At 39.4% G+C, this 27500-nt stretch overlaps 1 protein-coding gene across 5 annotated transcripts in view; it reads right to left on the reverse strand.

Annotated features, from left to right (window-relative positions):
- LOC135105136 (uncharacterized) overlaps window positions 1–27500 on the reverse strand; it is a 405375-nt gene that overhangs the window by 31152 nt on the left and 346723 nt on the right. For 4 of the 5 annotated variants that reach the window (XM_064013202.1, XM_064013186.1, XM_064013194.1 and 1 more), the window contains 2 exons: window positions 26221–26270; window positions 11873–11935 (listed from right to left, as the gene is read on the reverse strand). In XM_064013202.1, coding sequence (XP_063869272.1) covers window positions 11922–11935; window positions 26221–26270 — 64 coding nt within the window. In that variant the 3' untranslated portion in view covers window positions 11873–11921. Of the gene's footprint in view, window positions 1–11872; window positions 11936–26220; window positions 26271–27500 lie in introns of those variants that run through there. The other variant, XR_010270726.1, reaches the window with a different exon arrangement.

Genomic DNA, 27500 nt, shown 5'->3' on the forward strand with positions numbered 1-27500 from the left:
CTCTCTCTCTCTCTCTCTCTCTCTCTCTCTCTCTCTCTCTCTCTCTCTCTCTCTCTCTTTTCTCTTGTTCGCTCGCTCTCGCTCTCTCTAATCCTCCAGCTCTTCTCGGAAAACACCACAGGGAAAATGAGAGAGAGAGAGAGAGAGAGAGAGAGAGAGAGAGAGAGAGAGAGAGAGAGAGAGAGAGAGAGAGAGAGAGAGAGAGAGAGAGAGAGAGAGAGAGAGAGAATGGGGATGATATGTTTATGTGGAAGAGGATGAGGAGGAGGAGTCAGAAGAGGAGGGAGTAAAAGGAGAGAGGAGAAAAAAAGAGACGACGAAGACAAGGAGGAGGAGGAGGAGGAGGAGGAGGAGGAGGAGGAGGAGGAGGAGGAGGAGGAGGAGGAGGAGAAGGCGTCTGGAAGTTAAGAGCAAGATGGAGGTGACAACGGGTGGTGGATGGTGCTGGGGAAGAAATGGCGAGAGAGAGAGAGAGAGAGAGAGAGAGAGAGAGAGAGAGAGAGAGAGAGAGAGAGAGAGAGAGAGAGAGAGAGAGAGTAAAGAAGACATGGAAGAAAATACATATAAAGAAAAATAAGAAAATGGATTGAACTAAAGGGGATGGAAGTGAAATGTTGGCGTTGCGAATAATAAAAAAAAAAAAAGAAAACGAAAAGGAGAGTAAGAAGAAAAAGAAATAGAAAATGAAGAAAAGAAATAGAAGGAACAGCGGGCTCAAAGAGGAGGAGAGAGAGGAGGAAAAGGAGGAGGAGGAGGAGAAGGAAGAGGAGGAGGAGGAGGAGGAGGAGGAGGAGGAGGAGGAGGAGGAGGAGGAGGAGGTATGGCGTCAAGGGGCGGAGCTGATGAAGGGGCTGGTGAGTGGAGGTAAAGAAGACTAAGTTGAGAACGTTGGTGAGGAGGAGAAAGAGGAGGAGGAGGAGGAGGAGGAGGAGGAGGAGGAGGAGGAGGAAGAGGAGGAGGAGGAGGAGGAGGAGGAGGAGGAGGAGGAGGAGGGTAGTTAGCATAATGGAGGTCGGGCCGCCTGATGAGCCGCATTGCCTGTTTACAACTTTGGGTGTCAAGAACTCGCCGGGTACACACACACACACACACACACACACACACACACACACACACTCTCTCTCTCTCTCTCTCTCTCTCTCTCTCTCTCTCTCTCTCTCTCTCTCTCTCTCTCTCGTATCATGAAAGAGTGAAATATTATACTCTTTTCTTCAAATTGTAAGAATAAAATGAGTGTGTGTGTGTGTGTGTGTGTGTGTGTGTGTGTGTGTTAACATTACCACTACTCCTTCATATTGTAGTTGAGCTCCGTTCATAAATACTGACTTTATAAACAGTCGACGCACAAATGAGTTGAAATATCTGGATGTGTTGAATAAAATCACTTTAGTGATGTAGTGAACCTGCGAATGCTACAATGATAGTGATGATGATGATGATGGTTATGGCAATACTAAAACTACTATTAATAACAATAATTACACACATAGAGACAACACAAACAACAGCATATTATCAAGAAAAGCGGTAACCTATATTTAGGCAATAAAAAAAAAATAAATAAATAAAAAAAATAAAGAAAAGTAAATAAATAAAATAAATAAATAAATAAATAAATAAATAAATAAATAAATAAATAAAATGAAAAATAACTACTTGAAGCAGAACAACCGAGCGAGGACTGGCGGGGGTTTATGCCTTAGTTAATTTGCAAGTAAGCAGTGGTTGATGGACTTTTTTACGACACTAGCTGGCCGTCATACATTCATGGTCAATAGTCCGCCCTTATTTCCACTATTCTTAACGTTTTTTTTTTTTTTGGGGGGTCTTACATTCCTTAATCTGCTACAAATCAATAGAAACATAACAACATCAGAAAATAAGGGAAGCTGCAAGGTAGGGCCTACACGTGACTGTCGCGGGTTTTAAGTTTTGTTACGAGTTTTGTTTTAGTATATCAAAGGACTGAAGGTTGAGAGAGAACACAAAGCAGTGAAAGTGGATGCAAGTTACTCGATTTGTACTACACCCATGACGGCATCAGTAAAGAGAAAGATGATTGCCAGCCCTTGCTAAATACGTATTTTCAAACATTCTAATATCCCCACCATCGCTTCTGTATTGTACTTTGATCAATACAAATTTAGAGTGATTTTGCGAAGGTGGCTCCGGTTATTGACAAAACAGCTGCTGTGTCTTGGTGATTTGATGGTTAATGGCATGTGTTTTCGAACTTTCAAGAGTTCGGATTATCCCTTCCGTAGTATATACAAACACAACTTTACAATGATTCTCAGGCGGCGGCATCTGTTATTTATGACAAGGGAACTATTGTACACTAGTGATTTGATACTTAATGGCGTTAATTGGTGTTTTCATTGTTTCCAACATTCCAATTACTTCTTCTTTAATGTGCTAACTAACTTACTAACACACTTTTAGAGCGATTCCCAGAAGGCTGCTCAGGTTTTCTTGGGTAAATTAACTTTTACATACCAGTTATCTGATGCTTAATGACTCTGGTACAAATGTTAAGCATTTAGATTATAATGAATAATTAACGTAAATCATGAAGACTCACTGCATTTGAGAATTCAATGAATAAATAAATAAATGTTGTCTTTTGAGATTAAACATTTAAATTTAATGGGTTGATCCCCTGCTTTCTCGTGTAGTTTCTCGTGTAGCTTTTGAGGAGATAAATAAATAGCTATGAGACACACGCATACACACACATATAAACACACACACACACACACACACACACACACACACACACACACACACACACACACATACAGATACTGGTGTTCGCACATCAGCATCACATTAACATTAGTGCACCAGCCGCCACAGCGCCACCAATAGCTGCCGCAAGACTATAGACGCCTGCACCTCGATCTGCCAAGGGTATTCAATGAGATAATTCCTTGAGTGCTTTCCTCCATAACGTGTCCTTGCAGTATCGGCAAGACCATGTGTCAGGACGCGGGAAAACATGATGGAGACACTGTCAACACGCAACACAAAACTGCCTCACATTTCCAGTATCTCTCAAATAGTATTCTCAATCATGCATCCCTTTTCTGTTAAACTCTGGAACTCCCAGCCTTCTTCTGTATTTCCTCCTTCCTATGACTTTAATACTTTCAAGAGGGAGGTTTGAAGACACTTGTCCTCCAATTTTGGATGATATTTTTGACCTTTCTTTTGGGACTGGCATTCACAGTGGGCCTTTTTTTAAAATTTCTTTTGTTGCCCTTGGCCAGTGCCCCTCTTACATAAAAATAAAACCACTCAACTGCCTTGTCTACTGACCGCTAAAGCAACCAAGAGTTGCCAGTCACTAATCGCGGATCAAAATACCCAAGACACTTAAAAGCAAATCATTCTCATAGTCAAGATATATGTAAGTATACTACGTAGAATACAAGGGAAATACTGCTAGGTAGGACTTGTGAGTTAACCAAACTTTTTCTTTAATGAATAGCAGCAGCAGCAACAGCAGCAGCAGCAGCAGCAGCAGCAGCAGCAGCAGCAGCAGTAGTATTAGTAGTGGTAGTAGTAATGATGATGATGATGATGATGATGATGATGATGATGATAATAACAATAACAATAATAATAATAATAATAATAATAATAATAATAATAATAAGAGAAGAAGAAGAAGAAGAAGAAGAAGAAGAAGAAGAAGAAGAAGAAGAAGAAGAAGATGAAGAAGATGAAGAAGAAGAAGAAGAAGAAGAAGAAGAAGAAGAAGAAGAAGAAGAAGAAGAAGAAGAAGAAGAAGAAGAAGAAGAAGAAATAATAATACTAACAACAACAAAAACAACAACAACAACAACAACAACAACAACGACAACAACAAGAACAAACAACAACAACAAAAACAGTTACGAAAAATGACACTGGAAAACTGGTCATGTGTGTGTTCGTGTGTGTGGCAGTGGTAGTGAGCGGACATATTTACGAGCTCTCCCTGTGAATTTTGTATTTTCGACATGGCAAAAAATCTGCCTCCCCTGTAACTTACTGCTCAGTATGCAATACACAGTGCAAGCTCGAGTGTCTAACATGTCAAAATTGCAAGAAATTCATACATAGTGACTGCACAAAGCTCCCAGTCTATGCCATTGTCTATGCTATCTTTTTACAACACGAGAAGCCAATATATCTGTGAAGATTGTACACGAATACATCCTGACAATGAAAATGACCGGGTGTTTGCATTGGTTCTTATCTTATTTCATAAAATAAATCATGCAAAGACAATGAAAATGAAAAGTTACTAAAACAGTTTCCATGAACGCTGACCAAAATGAAAACATGGTTAAGGATCATGATTTGGAACAGTGCTCTGGTGAATCAGATGAAATCGTGGTACCGGATTGTGATTCGGAACAGTGTTATGGTAAGCGAAAAGAAAATGTGGAGCCGTACCGTGATTTGGAACAGTGTTCTGGTGAGCAAAAAGGCAATCCAGCAAAGAAAAAGGGTAATGATCAGTGTGTTTCCATTACAAAAAATATCATTGCAAATTTGGTCGTTCGGGTCGTGACTGTCCTTACGTTCACCCAAAATTGTGTTACAAGTTCAAGATAAACGGAATGGATCCAATTAAAGGACGCAAAAAGGGTGACAAGTGTGCCTATCTACACCCTCCTGTATGTTATGGTTCCGACAGAAGATGAAAGTGCTTTAATCTAGAGTGTATAAGACTTCATTTGAAGAGCACTCGGAGCAACGCATTGGGAAACGGTATAGGCAGACAACAACAACAAAATCACCTGCTCAGTCCCAGACAATCAGGTCGTCCACTGGCCCAACGATATCTCACCCAGGAACTATGAGTACAAATTACCAACCACCTCAGACCCGGTATCAACAGTCTGAATCCACAGTATATTTATTAGTGCAACAAATGCTGCAAATGCAACAAATGCAGCAACAAATATTGCAAACACTGAAAATAACACCGCGGCAGTGTGGCATCCAGACACCACAGCAGGATTGGCATAACCCCCCTAAAAGAAAAAAAAAAGAAAAATAGCTTGGTTTATATATATATATATATATATATATATATATATATATATATATATATATATATATATATATATATATATATATATATATATATATATATATATATATATATATATATATATATATATATATATATATATATATATATATATATATATATATATATATATATATATATATATATATATATATATATATATACGAGTATATATATATATATATAAAATAAATAAACACTTTAAACCTTTTGTTTCACTCTGGATTACTTTTTAATTGCTTATTCAAACTAACTTTACATGTAGATATGAGGAATAAACCAAAAAATAAATGTAACCACCAAAAACAATAACCGCCAAAAAATAACAATAACTCCCCCCTCCAAAAAAAAAATAAATAAAAAATTGGTTGAGTTCCTTAAAAAAAAAAAAAAAAAGTTTTTTTCCAACCTTGCATCGCAGGCACAAGTACAGCAGCAGCAACAAGCGGACGCTACACCAAAACACTACATAAGATAGTCTTGCTCAATGTTGAGGGTCTTGTGCCATATAGGTTTAGAGAAAAGTAATACTTATTTCAGAAATGTCACAAGAAGATCGCCTCATACTCTCATTAAGAGAACTTCATCTGTCAGAAGAAATATGGGAGTCAGAAATAAAAATAGACAATTATACTCCCTTCAGAACCAATAGAGCTGACCACAAGAAGGGTTGTGTCATTACATATGTGTATAACCGTCTTGCAGCTCGCAAGGATGTTTTATTTTCGGAGTCTAATTCATACACAGAGGTTCAATTTATTTACATTAAAGATACTGACATGATTTTTACAAAAATATATAGACCACCAACATATTCTAGTAAATTTACCAAACCATTAACGAAAATTCGAGACATGCGACTAAACCTGCCAACACATCATGCTTACTAGGGACCTAAACTTCCCGTTAATAAGCTGGGATGTTGAGAGGGCACTTGGAGGAGCAGAAGACATTACTGTTCAGACAGAAACGTTATTACGCCTTTGCGAAAAGTTTTGTTTGAACCAACATGTTAATGCTCCAACAAGAGACAACAACATACTAGACATTACATTAACCAACAATGATGATCGTATTTATGAATATACTGTTGACAAAACAAACCTATCGGATCACAATATTATTAGGGTAACAACAAATATAACAATCAGTGAGTAGCATCACAACACTGTCAGCCCAACCAAGCAGGTGGCACTGGGTTTCGAACAACTCAAATACTTCAATGAGTCAATCTGCTGGGACAAAATAAGAGCAAACTTTGGTGAAGTGGACTGGCATGGATTGATGGCGCACTCTGATACGGAATGCCAATACAACCAGCTACGTATTATCGAAGTGTATAGAAGTGTCAGTGAGACACGTTCCGCTGAAACGAGCGTACACGAAGAAAACATAACACAATGCGTAAAAACTACGCAAGAAATTTAGGCCTACCACTAATCCATCGTTTATAAATTAACTCCCTTGAAGAAAACTTAAGGTCTCGATTGAAACAAAAAATAAATGAAAAGAATCACAAGCCATGTCACTTATCAAAAACAATGCTAAATAATTCTATAAGTATGCCGTGTCAAAATCTAAGGTGAAGAGTGGTGTTGGTCCACTGAAAGATACACATGGCCATATCACCATGGAACCTACGGAAACAGAAGACTTGCTAAGACAACAGTACGAAAAATTATGTAATGTCCCTTGTACAGAAAAGGTTATCCATTCACAAAAATCATTTTTTTCCCAAGATACTGATGCATCACTGAATTTACCTGATATTAGTTTCGCCCTGAACGAAATACAAAATCCGATAAAAGAAATAAGAAATAATGCAGAAGCAGGCCCAGCCAGTTCCTGGCTATACTTCTGAAAACTGTGCGAAAGAGTTCAGCACCCCATTATACATTAATTACAGAAATTCCCTGAATTCTGGAATTATACCCAAACAACTGAAAAGTGCCAAAATTATTCCGGTTTTCAAATGGGATTCTAATGCCGAGGCAAAAATTACAGACCTGTTGCATTGAGCTCTCACATAATTAAGGTCTGTCATGTTATTTGCCGAGTTTACCCTGAAAAGAACATGTTTTCTCAGTGTCTTCAAAGTTCCATTTTTCCTTCTAAACGTATCTTTGTTCTTATTTATAAGTTAGTATAAGGCTTATTTACTCATTTTATATCATGTGGTATTATTCTCTTCATAATTTAAGTTCTTTATATGTAAGTATATGTAAGAGAAAAGGTGTATTTGAAGGTGGAATGTGTTGGGGCGAAAGGCGATGAGTGTCTGTCTCTCGTATCTGAGTCAGCAGAATTCCAGAGTGCAGGGAGGCCCTAAGGGGAAGGGAAGGGTGGCGTTCTCAAAGGATAAATTTAGGTTGTGTTATGGTGATTGAGTGGGTGTGTGGAGGTATTGGCGATGTGGTGGATCAGGTTGGTGAGTCTTTTGAGGTACCAAGAACTCTTGTTCGTTTAAATTTGGTTGGTGAATTGTGTCGCTGACGTAACGCTGAGGGGTAGCATCAGGGCTGAGAGGCAGCCACTTTGTGGTTGTGGTTATAGTGGTGTTCTGGCGTTATCAGTGGCTTTGAGGGTGGTGTTGAGGTGTTATAGGTGAACTATGGTGATGGTGGTGATGTCTTGTGAGGTTTGAGGAAGTAAAATACGGGAATTGTTATTTGGTGGCGCGGTGACGGTGTCTGGGGAAATTCCTGCAGCTAGGGAAAATATTCCGGCGGCCTGTGAAGGAGTAAAAGGGTTTTATTGCTTTGTGAAGTGACGGAAATATCATATATTGATATGCGTAACCTTTAAGCAACAGGGAAAGTGATATAAAAGCCTAGAGAAAAGGGAAAAAGTATTGTAATTGAGTGTGGGAGTTATTCTGTGTTGGTCTAGGGTAGAAATTTGTTACCTAATTTCCTTTAATGTGTACTACCTCAATTAATTTGTAAGTTAACATCATTATTAATATATTCTATTATTATATAGAATAATTATTTTTCTACCCCCAACACTGATCTGGTATTGAGGTGATTTCTGGCGTGCTGTGCCAAGGTAAGGGTTTTATTGAGAGGGTTTAATAGCTGACGATTTCAGATATGTCGGGTAGGTATTCGAGGCCCTTAAAAATCCAGACCTTTAAAACTTTCTGGGATCAGTGTACCGTCCACTTTCTTGGAAAGATAACCAGGATCGTGACAGGTCCTTGAGAAGTTATTGGTAAAAAACATGTCAACATATTTTGAATACAATGATAACTAAATCAAGATCAATATGGGCCGCTCATGCCTCGCACGATTAATTGTCCGCTACGATAAAATTATAGCGATGTTGGAGCAAAATAAGAATGTAAACGTGATTTACCGAGACTTTGCAAAAGCCTATGATAAGGCGGATCATGGAATTCTCCTACATAAGATGTGACGAATGAGAATTTCTGGGAAAATAGGAGTTTGGCTGCACTGCTTCCTCACAGACAGGGAACAACCAGTGGCGGTTGGTGGTCCGTCCCCTGTCATCAGTGGAGTGCTACAAGGATCAGTCGTTGGATCCTTCCTCTTCCTCATACAAATATCAGATATAAAAGAACATGTTAAACATTTATCAGTTGCTTCCTTTGCTGATGAGGAAGAATCCACCATAGAGTAACTACCAGAATCAAAACACTCAAAGATAACCCCTTTGTAACTAGAGGACCGCGTCTCTTTAACGCACTACCGAAATATCAACGGGATATAAACAACGCGATTCCGGATCAATTTAAAACCCAACTTGACCAGTATCACCAGACAATACCCGACCAACTAAAGCTGCCTCATTACCACACTCGTGCCACTAGTAACAACATACTTGACTAGCTGGCACAACTATGGGCAGACGGAATCTACTCGAGCCGGTGCATCAGCGTGGCATCGGGCGAAAACACGCCTAAAACTACTTTCAATAGGTTAACCAGATGTGTGTGTGTGTGTGTGTGTGTGTGTGTGTGTGTGTGTGTGTGTGTGTGTGTTAATGTCTAAGCGCTTTAAAACAATATGCAATAATTAAAAGTTTACTGATATTCTGGCGAACCATTTAACCGAAAACGCACACATTGCTGTGAAAATTTATTTGAATACAGTAGCAACGCTATTACAGTGAAAGACAGGAATTCCATGGCCATAAATTAAAAGCTTTCTGTCAAAGGTTGTGATGGATGCTGGGAAAGAACCATTGGTAGGGTGTTTATGAGGATTATGAGGCATTGGATGGGCCTGTGTTTGTACTTGTATGGGTCTGCATGCGCCCTAATCACCATGAGGTGTTAGTGGCAGTGTCGAAATTTCACCTGTGGGTAATAACGATGATGATTGGAGAGACGGATGGATGAATGGATGAAAAGATGGAAGAGTTGGTAGATGAATGGATGGATGGATGGATGGATGGATGGATGAATGGACGTGTGAGTGGAAAGATAGATGGATGGATGAATGGACGTGTGAGTGGAAAGATAGATAGATGGATGGACTGATGTATTGATATCTATAAAAACTTCTTTCAAGGCTAAGCTAAGTGAGGCTGCTGTTCAGTAAAAACCTGTCCACACCAGGAAGCACAGTTAGGGAACAACGTTTCCAAACTGTCTCTCAAATGTTTCCCAAAAGTTTGCAAACATTTGGGAAACATTTGAAAAATAGTTTTCATGGATGGATGGATGAGTGGATAAATGGAAGGATAAATGGATGGATGTATGGATGAGTGGATGGATGAATGGATGAGTGGATAGACGGATGGATGTATGGATGAGTGAATAGGTAGATGGATGAGTGGATGGATGAATGGATGAGTGGATAGGCGGATGGATGTATGGATGAGTGAATAGGTAGATGGATGTATGGATGAACGGATGGGTGAATGGATGAGTGGATAGATGGACGAATGGATGAATGAAAGGATGGATGTATGAGTGGATAGACTGATGGATAAGTGGATAGAAGAATGGATGGATGACTGGACAGCAGGACGGATGGATGGATGGATGGATGAATGGATAAGTGGAGAGATGGGTGGATGGATGACTGGAGAGATGGATTAAAGGAATAGATGGATAAAAAGATGGATGGATGAATGAGTGGATGGATGGATGGATGGATGGATGGATGGATGGATGGATGGATGGATGGATAGATGGATGGATTGATGAACGAATGAGTGGATAGATGGATAGATAAGAGGAAGGGTGGATGGATGGATGTATAGATAAATGGAAGCATGAGCGGACAGATAGATGGATGGACGGATGGATGAGTGAGTGGATAGATGCTTTGGACAGGGAACATTGTTTCCAAACTGTTTCCTAAATGTTTCCCAACTGTTTCTCAAGTGTTTGCAAATAGTTACAAACAGTGTTTCCTGGCGTGGACTTGGCTTAAGAGAAGCATAGTTTGAGAAGGGATCTGATAGAGGTCTTTAAGTGGTGTAGGTAATATACTGAAACCTCCCTGTAGCACAAGAGTATCAAAATTTTAGCTGTGGTAAGTACCGATGTCCTGAATGATTCACATACCACTTCCTAGACTGAACTAGATGAGGTTGTGGGTGACCCAAGAGACGAAAGTCAGGTGTTCATTAGTACTTGTTTTCTTGTTTGAATGTCTATTACGTTGGGATTCATGGATAACCGTCTTAAAATTCTCGATAGAAATCCTTTACGTACATTATTATATTCACAAATGATACGAAATTGAATCTGATTTGTTTGGTGAATGCTGATTGTATGTATATGATACTACGTGGTAATGCACATTTTAGTTTCATATCGTCTCATTTAACACAGGAAGATACATTGACATTACTACTACAGCACCCACTACTAACACTTCAACGAATGCTTTTATCTCTAAAACACCCGTGAAAAGATCATCACCACCACTCCCCACTCTCCATTACCACTCATCACTTTCCATTGCCAAGAATCACTCCTCATCACAGTCAACACTACGCATCACCTCTCAGCATCCCTTATCGCTCCTCATCACCAGCCAGCACCACTCGTCATTCCTCACAGTCCCCTATTAACTCCCCTCAGCTCTCCTCGCCAAGCACGTGCCGATGTGACTGGGCACAGATGGTTCACAAAATTCATTCAGACACAGTTTTTGGTGTTTGTTGAATGGAACTCATGTAAAGAAAAGGGAATTCTGTTTCTTTAGTGATGACGGTGATGCTATTGCTGCTACTACTACTACTACTACTACAAGACTCCAGTTGTAGTGTGAAAATATGTATCCAGTTTAAGTTTCTGTTGTTTGATGAATGAAATTGATGTAAAATTAGATATTTTCTTAAATTTAATAATAATGATGCAACAAGAACAAAAACAACAACTTCTATTAATACAACAACAACAACTACTACTACTACTACTACCACTACTACTACTACTACTACTAGCACTACCACTACGAAACGCTACTTGTGGTGCTGCCTTTTGACGAAAGGTGCCAATAAAAAAACTTTAGTGTTGAAAAAAAGTGTCACTGAAATTCCATCTCGAACAGTTTATGGGGAGGCGATGGTAATGAATCCCATAACCACCATTGATGCCGAGACATTCCCGCAACTAAATTGGCCAACTTTTTTGTTTTCTTTGACTTTGGGAACGACAAGTTGAGGAAGCATTACTAGTTTCTCTCTCTCTCTCTCTCTCTCTCTCTCTCTCTCTCTCTCTCTCTCTCTCTCTCTCTCTCTCTCTCTCTCTCTCTCTCTCTCTCTTGGTCAGTCTTCTTGTCATATAAAAAAGAATAAATATATACATACATAATACTTGTAAAACGTATCGCATTCCCTCCGCTCACAGCTTCTAAGACCGCAGCCCTGGAAACAAAGGAGGATTTGTAAGGGATCTTTCGGAAATTTATGTCATCAGGTTCTGTTTTGTTTCCTTGTGTTCCCCTACAGTGTCCCTACGACTCGCATTTAAGGCTTATCGGTTTGAACACGCACACCCGAGCCACTTTTTTTATTTCTTTTTTTGAGGATCTTGCCTGAATCACGTCCCTTGCGTTTCCTGGCCAGCCTTGTGTCCGTCACTCTCTCTGTAACAATGCACGACGCCTGACTTTTAAACAAGTCATTATCTTCACTTTTTGCCTTTAATGAGACAAACTTGCCGGGTTTGCATCGCAGAGTGTTTAATTACATAGTGTGCTGCATTCTTTACAACGAGGAGGAGACACCCAGGACTGAATGGTTAAGTGAAGGGGTGAGGTCTGTGAGCAGCACTGGCCTATGACTCCACTTGCAGGCAGGAGTGGCGGCTCCAGGCTCACATTATTTTGTATATTATAAATGGAGCTTCATGATATTTCAGATTTGAATAAGTAATTACATGATTTCACTGAAGAAATAGATCCCTGGCAAATCAAAGGGATTTATAAAGAGAATGCATACGGTATGAAGTATGAATAGAGTATGAATACGGATGATACGCAGGTGTATATGGTTATGTATGTTTTATGCTAGAACTGCCACGATAGGCCTACTTCCCTCTTGCAGCTTCCTGTATGTTATTATGTATGTTCTAAACGCGGAAAATTAATTCACTTGAAGCACACATCATTCCCATTACATTCTCTGCAGATGCAAAGATGGAATGACAGAAAAAAAAAAAATGAAATTTCAGTGTCTTGAAAACACCGAAATTGTAAGAAAAGTTACATAAAACAACTGCTTCCCTCAAACTTCCTCTTTAATCAGCTGTTCGTATCGCCTCCAGGACGAGAAAGTTTTAATTTCAGGATTCTGAGAAGTATTCCGCTTTTTCGAAAAGTTGTAATGGTTCCAATTGGATGCTTAACACTATTTTGAATCTAATGCTGGAGTTTCTGTGCGGGTGAAGGAAAACACGCCTTGCAGCGCCCAGCCAGAAAACACGCGCATACAAATTAAAATCTTGCTCATTCTTTCGTCCAACTGTGTGTGTGTGTGTGTGTGTGTGTGTGTGTGTGTGTGAGCGACCCCGCCTCTAAAGAACTACACATAGGCCTAAATTTCGTAGTGGGAAAAGATACGATGTTTAAGAAAAGTGTGCAATGGTTGTATATGACTAAATAACGTGACCATCTCTATTGTCTCCTGTCGAATTTTAAGACGGCAGAAAATGACCCTTCAGGAAAAACTGACCAAACCAAACCGATCTAAATGGCCGTCTTACTGCAGAACTATGATGGAACACTGTAGTAGTAACTTCCCCTCCCAACATCACTTTTTTTTCTCCATAGACATGGCCTAGACGCTGCCTCATTCATTCTATCTAGTGGACTCTAATACATGTAAAAAGTTTAACCATTTCATTGACCCTAGCAGTTAATGATGGCAGCCCATAAATCTATCAGGCTCTCCGCGACACACACACACACACACACACACACACACACACACACACACACACCTATGTTTCTTCATTTAATCACTTATATATCAACTTTTCAATGTAAAGTCGAGCCAAAAAATCACGTAACCTGTGACAGTCACTCCTGAGTTTTGTTTTCTTTCAATTTTAATTAGATTCTTTAATTTGAGAGCAATTTCCTTACAAACCCAGGTAATTGCTTAGGCATCAACAGATCAGAGGACTTACGATTGATGGAGAGCGTTAAAGTACAGAAAGTTGACTTATGGCCGAGACTGTACTCGTACCTGTCTATTTGTCTATGTATATATTTACTTATCTACCTATATTCAATTTCTCAACTAGGATGCATCTCTCCCTCCTTTTATGAATGGAAAAGTAAAGGAAAAAGCAATCTAGTTGGGAACAGTGGCCCCCTCCTCCTCCTACTCCTACTTTTCCTCCTCCTCATTTATGTATATATCTACATATCTAGCTACGTGCAGCCTTATAACTATGATGAACCCCCCCTTCTCTCTCTCTCTCTCTCTCTCTCTCTCTCTCTCTCTCTCTCTCTCTCTCTCTCTCTCTCTCTCTCTCTCTCTCTCTCTCTCTCTCTCTCTCTCTCCGCAGCAGACACACACACACACACACACACACACACACACACACACACACACACACACACACACACACACACACATACATACAACATAGCCTCTAATGCGCAAGTTTGTCCTTTTGCGACGAGTCATGATGTAACAATCCATGCTGCTGTTGTTCATAGGTGGAACCTGGTCAAGGGTTGCGTCACGGCATGAGTGAGGGAGACTGAACAAAAAAGAAAATAGAACAAAATAAAAGATAAAATAAAACCAGGTCACACAATGCTTAACCCATGAGTCCTGACCTAAATTCAACACTTATATAAATTTTCATATTGTGCACGTGTTAAAATCAAAAGTGTTCATACGTTCACTTCATTTATGGGAAGCTTCATAATTTTATTTATTTATTTATTTTTTTTGTCGTGTCCTGCGTCGGTAGATGTCACACAGTACAGCAGTTCAGGGAGTGTCTGCGGTTTCTCTTGATCAAACGCAATCTAAGTAATGGAAGTCGTAGAGTCGGGGAAGGATGATTACAACAATCAACCTCCACGAGACAGTCACTCCATCGTCATCCGCCACTTTGCGATAAACAGGGTATACGTAACTGATGTGGGGGGAGAGAGAGAGAGAGAGAGAGAGAGAGAGAGAGAGAGAGAGAGAGAGAGAGAGAGAGAGAGAGAGAGAGAGAGAGAGAGAGAGAGAGAGAGAGGGACCACCGATTAGAAATTCCGTCAATTTTTTTTTTTTTTTTCAGTGTTTTCTTTCCCCCGGTGTTGTGAATAGAGCTCAAAGTTGATCGTGTGTGCATCAGCTTACCCGGCACCACCTCAAGCGACGCTTATAGATCGATGAAAAAAAAAAAGTCCCGGTGACTTTTAACAGCATCACCTTTATGCTTAGGAAAGTCATCATCTCATATTCCTACGCTCATCCCTTCGATAAACAATCTACTTGTTGGATTTCTTGATGGTATTTACTGAGAATAACACAATGGATTATTTCGGAGGTTTGTTGTGTTATGTCTCACCAATAACAGAGCTTCAGAAGTGTGTTTTTACGAGAATTTCTATATAGCGGATGTTCGCTCCCAAAGACTTTTTACATGTCAGGAACTGAAGCCATCTACCAGGCGTGAGATGACCTTTCTTTTCATTCACGTATCACATAGGAATACAGTAAGAGAGAAAGGAAGAGACAGACATAGAGAAAGAGATTGGTGGTGAGTCACTGATACCATTTCTAGATGTATTCTGTATGAAGCTATACCACTGCGGTTGACCTTTACACGATACGGAAACAAACGATAAAAAGATGAATAGACAAAGAACACACACACACACACACACACACATCAGTAAAAAAGGCAAAAAATAACCTAACATTCCTGGAGTAGTAAGGAGAAAACGAATGATCACTGCTCAACATTTCAACCGTCCCATCGAAGCTTGTCGTCCGGAGACCGCAGCACGCTGGCACTGCACATTTTGCACGGAATTCATTGCCAAGCCAAAGAACGATAATTTGCATGCCGTCTTAAGCTAAAGCTTTTTTTCTTTTCATGTGCGAGGAGGTGGACATGCATGTTATATGTTTGTTTTTTTGGTTCGAGTTTTTTCCTCTCTACCTACTTGGCTCTGTCTGTCTTTCTGCTTACTCACTCTGTCTCTCTATTTCTCTCTCTCCCTTGTTCATCGTCTGCCTGTGGAATTATTTGGAGTAGGTCTGTAAACAAGGCGCGGCTCAACAGACCAGGGCCCGTCATTCACTATACATATTTGTTGTCAACTTTTGTGTGTGTGTTTTTTTTTTTTTTTTTTTTTATGTAGGAAAGACACCGGCCAAGGGCAACAAAAATGCAATAAAGAAAAGGCACATTGAGATGCCTGTGCCCGAACAGGATCCAAAGCGGTGGTCAAAAATTGAAGGATAAGTGTCTTGAAACCTTCCTCTTGAAAGAGTTCAAGTCATAGGAAGGTGGAAATACAGAGGCAGGCATAGAGTTTCAGAGTTTACCAGAGAACATAAGAACATAAGAAATAAGGGAAGCTGCAAGAAGCGACCAGGCTTACACGTGGCAGTCCCTGTTTGAAGCACACCTACCTATTTCCATCTGTTATCCCCATCCATAAACTTGTCTAATCTTCTCTTAAAGCTCTCTAGTGTCCTAGCACTAACTACATGATTACTGAGTCCGTTCCACTCGTCTACCACTCTATTTGAGAACCAATTTTTCCCTATCTCCTTCCTAAACCTAAATTTTTCAAGCTTGAACCCGTTATTTCTTGTTCTACCCTGGTTGCTGATCCTAAGAATTTTGCTTACATCTCCCTTATTATAACCCTGAGAAAGAGAAAGAGAAAGAGATGAATGACTGAGAAGACTGGTTAACTTTTGCATTAGAGAGGTGGACAGAATAGGGGTGAGAGAAAGAAAAAATGTCTTGTGCAGCGAGGCCACGGAAAGACGGGAGGCACGCAGTTAGCAAGATCAGAAGAACAGTTAACATGAAAAGAGTGGTAGAAGATAGCAAGACATGCAGCACTACGGCGATGAGAAAGGGGCTGAAGACAGTAAGTTAGAGGAGGGAAGTTGATGGAACGAAAAGTTTTTCATTCCACCTTGTCTAGAAGAGAGGTATGAGTGGAACTCCCCCAAACATGTGAAGCATGCTCCATACATGGATAAGGCCCCTGTACAGAGTTAGCAGCGGGAAGGGTGAGAAAAATGGCGGAGACATCTCAGAACACCTAACTTCGTAGAAGTTGTTTTAGCTAGAAATGAGATGTGAAGTTTCCGTTTTAGATTATAAGTAAAAAACAGACCGAGGATGTTCAGTGTAGAAGACGGGGAGAGCTGAGTGTCACTGAAGGGAGGATATTTGTCTGGAAGGTTGTGTCGAGTAGATAGATGGAGGAATTGAGTTTTTGAGGCATTAAACAATACTAAGTTTCCTCAGCCCCAATCAGAAATTTTAGAGAGATCAGAAGTCTGGCGTTCTGTGGCTTCCCTGTGTGAACAGTTTACTTCCTAAAAGGTTAGACGTCTACGTCTGTTATTAAAGCTTATAATTTCTCTCTCTCTCTCTCTCTCTCTCCCTCTCTCTCTCTCTCTCTCTCTCTCTCTCTCTCTCTCTCTCTCTCTCTCTCTCTCTCTCTCTCTCTCTCTCTCCACAGCCTTCCTTCATTATTTTCCTTCATTATTTTACGATATCCCTCCGTCATCCAACTTCTGAGTGATATTTTTAGCAACTTTTCTTTACTGCATTTTTAAGTATGGTCTCGCTAAATTATACACCAGTATGCCTTTTTTTTCTTTTACTTTACTTTCGCTTATATAAGAGAGGATGCATCGACCGCGTGAACCAAAGAAAAGGTTAACCTGATAGTAATTATAGTCTACTTGTAATTGACCGTGATTAAAGAGCGAAAAAAAAAAAAAAAACTGGAAGGGTCGAAGGTGAGCAGTCTTCAGTTAGCTTAATAGTTAACAGCAACAATTATCTCCTCACGTTCGTCTACTCCATAACAACCAACCTCCCCTAGTACTTTACATCTGTCCGTATTAACTCTTAGATTAGCATGGTCAATCAGGAAAAGGCAGGAGGAGAACATGCTTGATATACTTAACTATCTGGTTTCATCGTGCCCACGCTGACAGTGGCATATACCTTCTTGAGAGCACCTCCTCAGCTTTACATCTGTCCCTATTCATTGATAAGCATGACGAATCAGAAGCAGGTAGGAGGGAGAACATGCTTCATATGCTAATATAATTGATTGCTGCACTGAATTTAGTAATGAACAATGTTTTATACTGTTTTGAAAGTGCCTCCTCAACTTTACACCTATTTCTATTCACTCACAGTAAAGGATGACCATTTAGAAAAAGGCAGGAGTGAGAACATGCTTTACCTACTAATGCAAGTGATTCCTACACTTCATTTGGTAACTAACAACGATACAAGTATATACCGTTTTGAAAGCATCTCCCCAAACTTTGATTCTTTTTCTATTTATTTCCGAAGATCTTGCAACTCGCTGAAGGTACTGGGAAGGATGTTGAGGCCAAAGAGAACAGCCTTCCTGCAGTAAGTGAGTCAGGCGAGGCAGCCAACTTACGTGGCACTTTAATGAAGCAAGTTGGAGCAGATTGCTGGAGGGAAGAGAGCGGGCCGTTGTGCGTGCGTGCCTGCCTGTGTGGGAAGAGAGAGAGAGAGAGAGAGAGAGAGAGAGAGAGAGAGAGAGAGAGAGAGAGAGAGAGAGAGAGAGAGAGAGAGAGAGAGAGAGAGAGAGAGAGAGAGAGAGAGAGAGAGAGAGAGAGAGAGAGAGAGAGAGAGAGAGAGAGAGAGAGAGAGAGAGACCAGGATAAGACCTCATTACCTTAATTAATTCCAGCAGAGTAAGTGTGTTTCCGTGGCTGGTGTGATAGGTGGAGTGAAGGTGTGACTCGCCTGCCGCGTGAGGAAGAAGCTCGTTACCAAACTTAATGAAATGACGTGCCTGTCTTCAGGGAGTCGAAGCGCACGTGGCGACTGGGCGAGGAAGCAAATCAGTGGCTGTGTTTTAAGGGAAGTACGGAAGCTGATGGAATTAGGACATAATCCCCTTTAATGTGCTTAATGAAATGATGTCTGAGTGAAATGCATGGGGTGATCAGGTGGAGAAGCGAATCGATGGTCTTGTTTTAGAGAAGGCCAGTGGAAAAGATACACAATAGGAAACATACTAGAAAATGAAGATTACAAATAAACTTTATGAAATAGGAGGGGAGTTCAAGAATGAGAACTACGTGTGGCTGAATAAGTCAGTGGCAATTTTTTGAAGCGAAAATAAATAACGTCGAAACAGTTTAAACCTAACCCTTTCTACGTGAAAAAAAAAAAAAAAGAAAAAACGCATTACTAAAATTAAGAAAAAAAATCATATATATTATATATATATATATATATATATATATATATATATATATATATATATATATATATATATATATATATATATATATATATATATATATATATATATATATATATATATATATATGTCACGCATAATGTGGATAATTGCCTAATGTGAACATTAGGCAGTGAAATTGCCTAATCTTCATATTAGGCAATTTGTTTGCACGATGTTGACAATAGGCAACTTACTTGCTTAATGTCCACTTTAGGCATGATTTTCAAATTAGGCAAGGGTATTTTGCCTAATGTGAATTGAATGACAAACCAGTGTCTACAGTTTTGTTCGAATGTTGTTCGAAACTTTGGGTCTGTTATAGTTAGGTTAGGTTAGGTTAGGTTAGGTTAGGTTAGGTTAGGTTAGGTTAGGTTAGGTTAGGTTAGGTTAGGTTAGGTTAGGTTAGGTTAGGTTAGGTTAGGTTAGGTTAGGTTATTATTAGAACAAAATTTACACCAGCTGACCTAAGTGGGATCAAACAGACCCTTATAAAGTCTGAAGAGGTTCCTGATATCTGCCTATCGATGAGAACAGCAACAGCAAGAGCCACTGGTGGGCAAGGTTATACAAAGTGTCAATGTACTACTCAATGTACATCAGGAAGGTGCAGCTGCCTAAGAAAAGAAATTAAATGCAACTCGCGCTGTCACCCAGGCAGATCATGCAAAAATTTGTGATTGGACTCAACTGAACCCTGAGATCGATTGACCTATTTTACTTATACTAATATTGCATTAATTAATTATGTTTTCCTTATTCACATTGGGCAAAATTGAGCTGCATAATTTGAACAATAGGCATTTTTTGCCTAATGTTAACAATTTGTAAACTTTACGCAACCTACTTGCTTGATGTACACATTAGGCAATTTTTCTGCCTAATGTTCACATTAGGCAATTGTCCACATTATGCGTAACATATATATATATATATATATATATATATATATATATATATATATATATATATATATATATATATATATATATATATATATATTAAGAATCCTTAAAAAACAAGACACGAGTGAGACGACCAAGTAACAAACAATTCAATGGAGACATTTCAGACTCGGAAAGGAGAAGCAAGTATTAACGCAACGGGGCCATCGGATATATGGGAGGGAGCCGGAACGCATGTAAAGGGACAGGTATGGCCGTGAAATGTTTATGAGGCTGAGGACGTGTTAGGTGAGGGTACGGAAGGAGGGGGACGTGCGAGGTGAGGGGCGAGGGAGAGACGTGGAGGGGGTTTTAAGTGGGCGTGGATGGGAGCGAGGCGTGACTCACGGTTGCCTAACACATCCTGACTCGCACTGCTGTTTGCCTCATTTACCCCCGTGTGTGTGTGTGTGTGTGTGTGTGTGACTTTATGTGGATGACCTCCATTCTTTCTGTGTTTATTTTGTCTGTATGTTTGACTCTCTCTCTCTCTCTCTCTCTCTCTCTCTCTCTCTCTCTCTCTCTCTCTCTCTCTCTCTCTCTCTCTCTCTGTAACTCTCTCTGTAACTCTCTCTCTCTGTAACATTACGTATGGTGATAATTAATATACGGCAAATCATCACACCATAACAAAAAAAAAAACACAAAAAAAAAGCAAATAATAGAAAAAGCGTCATAAAGATATAAACATTACGAGGGAGTGCAGAATTCAAAACAGGTCGCAATATATAGACGTGTGTTTTGTCAACGCTGCTGCAAAACTCCACCTGACGAAAAAACTTGCTCATTCCCAACCTTTACTGGCAGCAGGAATAACGAGAGGCAGTTTATATTCCCAGCGGCGGCGGGTCGCTGTGTCCGTGCATCACAGCGCCACCTAGCAGCATCATTAACAAATTAACACTGTGTCCTCTCCCAGCACAACACCGGAGAGTAGCACCGTTCACGAGGTGTCTTCAGTGTCCCATTAAGTTTTTTTTTTTTTTTTTTTAAGGTAAACTACTCCAGCAACGCAGAGTATACTTAATGAATGTTCTTCTGGGGAAAGCCTGATCTCTCTCTCTGTCATCACCTTTCTGCAGGACTTCAAGCTAATAGGATAGTTAATTTGAGAGGGATCTACTACTACTATTACTACTACTACTACTACTACTACTACTACTACTACCACAACTACTACTACTGTTACTACTACAGGCTACCCTTGTCCAAGAATAGCATACCCTAATCCTAATGAGTGCTAGGCCTAAAAAAATTTACCACCACCACCACCACTATTACTACTACTACTACTACCTCTATCCTAATGAGTGCTAACCCAGCCGACCCATCATTTCTTTTAACACACCACCCAAGCCTCCAGAGCTGCAGACAACCCTAACAGCAGCAGCAGTAGCAGGAGTGGCGGGAGCAGCCAATACTCCGGAAATGCTGTTGTACACTACATAATGGGGTTACTAATAGACGGTAATTAACGAGGCTCAGGCCCATATAATTACCAATAATCGTTTCTGACATGCTCTTATTACGTACTGTTTAATAGTTTTGACGAGGGTGAAGATAAAATAATGTTGAAATTGGATTATAATAGTGCCAGTAGTGGTGGTAGTGAGTTGTGGTGGTGGTGGTGGTGATGGTGATGATGGTGGTGGTAATAGTTGTATCAGTAGTAGTAGTAGTAGTAGTAGTCGCAGCAGCAGCAGCAGTATGTAAAAGCAAAAACGAGAGCAACAACAACAACAACAACAACAACAAAGATAACATATTTTTTCTTATTCCATCTGTTTTTCTCCTCCTCCTCCTCCTCCTCCTCCTCCTTTTTCGTCTCCCTTTCTTTTCGTCTCCTTTACTAACCTGTCTAGTTAGCGTACGTAAGATTGTTGTACAAGCTGCCTAGTCAGGACCTCAATGTCTGTTGTTGTTTGTCTTCCATTGTATTCGTTTGTATTTGTATTCCTTCCTCACCAAACAATATTTACTTGCATGGACAGACTACACCTACACAGTCGCTTCTAAACCAACCTTGCTGAAGGGCGATAGTGCAGTTTACACTTCGCTTCCTTTCCTCTGCATATATTTTTTTCCTCCTTGTTTTGTTCCAGGGTCTTTCAAGTCTTTTATGTTTCAACACGTTGGTGAAGCGAGGAGAAACAGACACAGACACAGACACACACACACACACACACACACACACACACACACACACACACAACCAAAGCCACAATTACAGTAGCTAGCAGTACGGTCTCTGAATAATAAGGCCAACGTATGGTGTGTTAATTAGTCAGGATCAAGGACTTACACACAAACATACAACCATTAAAGCAACGAGTGTGACTGATGTTAGAGGGCTCAACAAAGGAGACGTAGATCATAATGTAAGAACCTAAGAAAATAAGCTGCGAGAATCCGTCAGACCTATACATGCCAATCCTTGTATAAAACATTTCTTCCTATTTCACCTATCATCCCCCATCAATGAATGTGTCTCATTTTATTTAGTTCCTTCATGACTCGGTACTGAAAACCTAACTACTGAGTCTATTCCATTCATCTCCTCTGTTTGAGACCCAATATCCTCCTCTCTCTCTCTCTCTCTCTCTCTCTCTCTCTCTCTCTCTCTCTCTCTCTCTCTTTTTAATAGATTATGTTTTCTAGTCAGGGAACAAACTAGAACGTGTGCCACTGAATATAAGGTAAACAATATCGAATATAAGGAAGAAAGATAAACAAAAACAAGTTCACAAGTATGGCTGCAAATGAGTGGAGCAAACTTAACCCTTTCACTACGATATGAAGCAATTAACAGCATCAGAAGTAATACATGAACTTTATAACCATCTACAAGAAAGAAGGGAATTAAAAAGAAAAAGATTATGCAATTTTTTACCCAGTTTAAAGACTGGAGGAGGCTATAGAACCATTAAAGATATCTCGAAGTCATAAGTGATGAAGGAAAGATGTACCAAATAGCAGTCAAAGGGTTAAGAAGAGTGGTAAGCGTACAGATGAGGTTGAATAAATTTATGAATAATGAGGAAAGACGGTAAATTTCGAGTGGTCTGGAGCTGCCTTGTATAACTCAACCAGCTTTTTTGCATTCTTCTCATTTTCTTACGGTTTTGCTCTTTTTGTTGTTAAAAAACTTTCTCAATCAGCAACAGGATTAGAGTGAGTGGAGATATTCAAATAACCTTAATAATCTTGTGTATTTCATCAAATTAGAAGACTGAAAAATAAATAAAATAAAAAAAATAACAGACACTGGCTTTTGCATCCTCTTAATTTTCTTGTTATTTCTTTATCAAATATAAAACTTCCCAAACAGCAACAGAGTGCATGTAGATATTTAGTCAGCCTTAATAATCTTGTAAATTTCATGCAATTACAAGGCTGGAAAATTAGTAAATAGATAACACTTAAACCTTCATTTCCAAACCCCAACCAAGACTGAATTATGAACAAAACAACACCTGGAAACTCTCAGTTCCCAAACCCGATTCGTATCTCCACGTAACACGCCAAGGCTTCCCAAAACATACCAGAAATAAGGGGCGAATTTTTAACCTTCACTCCCGCATCAGGTTGACACAGGGAGAAACCGTCACCTCTCAGCGGGAATATTGCACTGAGCCAAGCACCCTTTCACCTGCTCCATTTTTATTCTCTTTACAATTCATAAGCGACAGGTCACGTTCCCAGATTAAAGGAACGTGCTTTTTCCATTAATTATTTTTTTTGTATTAATTAATCGGTAGGATATTTTTTGGCGTGTGCAAGAGAGGGGGAGAGATACGGTGGTAGTGGTGGTGGTAGTGGTGGAGTGAGTGACGGGTTTTGGGGAGATTTTTTTTTTTTGTAACGTTTTTTCTCTCTCTCTCTCTCTCTCTCTCTCTCTCTCTCTCTCTCTCTCTCTCTCTCTCTCTCTCTCTCTCTCTCTCTCTCTCTCTCTGTGTGTGTGTGTGTGTGTGTGTGTGTGTGTGTGTGTGTGTGTGTGTGTGTGTGTGTGTAGTAAGTGTGATTCCGGAAGTTACCTATGTTAGCTCTTCCCTCGTTTACAACTAAGAAAACTCGTCTTCAGAGCTCCAAGAAGTATAATTGCTGCAAGCTAGAATCAACAGGAAATCTTGCAGCTGACGTTTCCAGTTTCCGCAATGGAACACACAGGTCTTGGAAGTATGCATCTGAGGTCCTGAAAACATTTAAATACATGTTCCTTTAGTTTCGCATGTGTCTAATTCCGAGGATGTAATGAGGATTGTCTAATCTTTTCCGTAGTGGTCTATAGTTTGAACTTTCACGTGTTTTTCCTTGAAATATTTACCTCCAAATGTTGGGAAATTATTCTAAGTTGAAAGTAAATACAAAAAAATAATATGTAGGTGTTCATCACGAAATCTCTATAGAAATAATGCATGTAAGTATAATGGTCAAGTTTTTCAATGGGAAAATACATTTCATGAAAAATAAATTTCATGAAAAGACTTGCAACTTGATAGATGCTTTACAAAAAAGATTTTTTTTTTTAACACATTTACTGCTAAGCAATTTTCCACATAATCGCCAACAATTTTTTAGACACCTATATTTATACTACAGACTCTCTAAATAGTTCTGTAGTAAAAAAACAAGATCAGCCTCCTATTCTATCAATTTCTGTACCAATGCAAGCATTTCTTTCTACAGAGCTCTGAATGTTAACAAAGGACGACTCTATCAGTAAACGAGTCAAGGAATAAATATACACACCAGTAAACAGACGCAAGGAAGCACCAGCAGAGAGTATTGTGATCCTGTAAATGGTTTGGTCTTCGGTGTGCTTAGATATGCGTCGAGTTATATGTGATTCCATGCCCGTGTAAGTTACCTGGACTTGCTGGCTTATGTTCTGTAATCCTTCCCTCATTAACAATAAAAGCTATCAATAAGACAAATCGACCTTCCGTCTGATGATTCATAATAAGCTCCAAAATTTACTAAACTAAGTTTCTGCTTCGCCCAACATTTGTTTTTCCTTCACAAAAGAAAGAAACAAAATGATGCATTATTTTTTTTTGTTGAAAAATTCAGTCTTGCAAAATGTGCTGTCTCCATTACTTTAACTTAGTGTAATGACTGTAAAACACACAATAGACTCTTTTTCGTATATTTTTGCATCATTTATTAATATTTTATATAAATTAAATTGTTATAATTTAGCACGAATTATTTAATGTCTTTTTCCGTATTTTTTTTTATTTTCTCTCAATGTAAGCATCATACTGATGATAATCAACTTCTCTTTGTTTGGCTTTTCGTGACTGTGTTCTCCAGAAGAGATGCTGGCAAATTAACTGGCGAAGGAATATACAGCGCAGCACCTCCTCGGTCAGTGCGATACGAGCAATGCAGTGAGCACCAGCAAGATTCAGGAGGAAAATGAAAGCGACAGAAAGTCAAAAGATTTCAAAGGCAAAGAAATTCAGGGAAAAAATCTTTTACTCCACCCCTTCAGGAAGGAAAACAAAATATTTTGCCGGTGTGTTCTACTGAAAAACAAAACCGTAAAAGTGCTGTAGAAGTTTTCAGAACAGGAATTTGACAACAGCAACTATTATTCAATTCAGCTTTGAACGAGGCCACCACAGCTAACAACAACAACAACAACAATAACAGAAAAAAATAGTGACTGAATAATAATCACAACCTCATGAAGCTTATAAAAGTAGGGTGGATGGAAGAACTAAATCACATCCACTCCACAGTGTCATCCCTAATAATATAACCGGCGGTTCAGACGAAGAGATGGATAATTCACTGTACAAGGAACAAGAGGGCAGACCATAATGCAGGGAGTGGACAGGAATCTCGTCATGTGATACTAAGCTGTAATAATATAACTGATTCAATCGGAGAGACGGACAATTCACCGGCAGTCTAACTTCCATGATGACTGATGTTATTATTTTTTTTTTTATGTATGAAGAGCAGAAGGCACAAGGTCACATTGCATGATTTTTTTTTTGTGTGTGTGTGTCTATGAGGAGCAGGAGGGAGTGGACAAGAACAATCTCACATAATACTGAGCCCCCGTAATAACAGCTACAAAGGCCCCAATGCGAGGAGAAAAGTCAAACGGAAAGAAAGATGAGACTGCATCCATGACCTCTTGTGTGTCAATCAAAAACAAGGCGGACACAGTGGGGTAGTCAAGAAACAAGACGAACACAGCAAGGTTTCCAAAAGTCGGTCACAGACAGACGAAAACATAATATTGACTTACATGTTTCTGCTGACGGTGAAAAGCAAGACGGGACCTGACCCCAAGACCACCTGGAGGAGAAAAAGAATAGTGTTATTGAACATAGTGATAATGATGGTGGTGGTGGTGGTGGTGATATTGGTGGCAGTGGTTAGTGGTGTTTTATTAATAGAAAATGTATGACGAACACAAACACACACATACACACACACACACACGAATCTCTCTTCAGTTTTGTTCCAGCATTCTTACTTAAGATATACTATAATAGCACAGTATATATATATCGCTTCGAAACACACACGTAAGATGTTGTAAATGTATTCAAAACGCAACAAGAGACAGCAATGCAGCCATTTAAATCTTGAAATACTACGCTAATTTTAAGCTGCTGCCCTCTTTTTTTACACCCATTAACCTGTCAGGAAGGCGGAATACAAATATTCAAGCTCATGGATCCAATATAAATAAAACCTAAAGGAAACTTTCTACTCTTTTGAATAATCCTTTTGCCTCTACTCTTTGGGGACTAGCATCTTCGGTAAGCCTTTTCTTTCTACCTTTTAGTTGCCCATAGCCAGAACCCATAGCTTAAAAAAAAAAAAATCAAACATCCGAGCAACACAGTATATTAAACATAAGTATCCGAAAATTGCTCGGCAGACGATGCTGACTACATCTGGAAGAGACTCACAAATGTTGAGACAAACGGCACTCCTCAGAGGCACTAGTTCAACCCGCCATCAACGCTTGATTGGACAGAAACGTGAATAGCTTGACTGACGAGTAAAATTCTGAATTGCTTTTTCAACCATAAATGTTCACGTGTGGTGATTGATGTGGTATTTCAATCATTACCTTCTGCCCGTCGCTTCATCCCTGCATTCTCCGTCTATTGCAAGGGTGAACTGACTCTTCAGCCTGCTAATGAAGGCTGCCCCTTGCCGATATGTTATTATGTATTCAAGTTGTTACTAAACATCTTTCATGCATGTGTACAACAGAAAGTCAGATTCAATAACTAAACGCAGAGGCAAAGTAAACTGACTTTTTAATTTACAAAAGAAAGATACAAACTTTATCAATGAAAATTTACCACAAAAATAATATGAACAGAAAATTCCTTAGCTTCTCATTACTCATTATCTATCTATGACAAAGTATACACATAGATTAAATATAATAAGTAAACGTCACATCACATATAAATATAAATACTTGCATCAAACAGACAGAGACCAGACATAAAATACACGACACACAAAAATGAAATAAAATCACCGATGATCAAAATAATCACG

The sequence above is a fragment of the Scylla paramamosain genome, chromosome 1, assembly GCF_035594125.1.
Source record: "Scylla paramamosain isolate STU-SP2022 chromosome 1, ASM3559412v1, whole genome shotgun sequence".
In the NCBI taxonomy this organism is placed as follows: domain Eukaryota; kingdom Metazoa; phylum Arthropoda; class Malacostraca; order Decapoda; family Portunidae; genus Scylla; species Scylla paramamosain.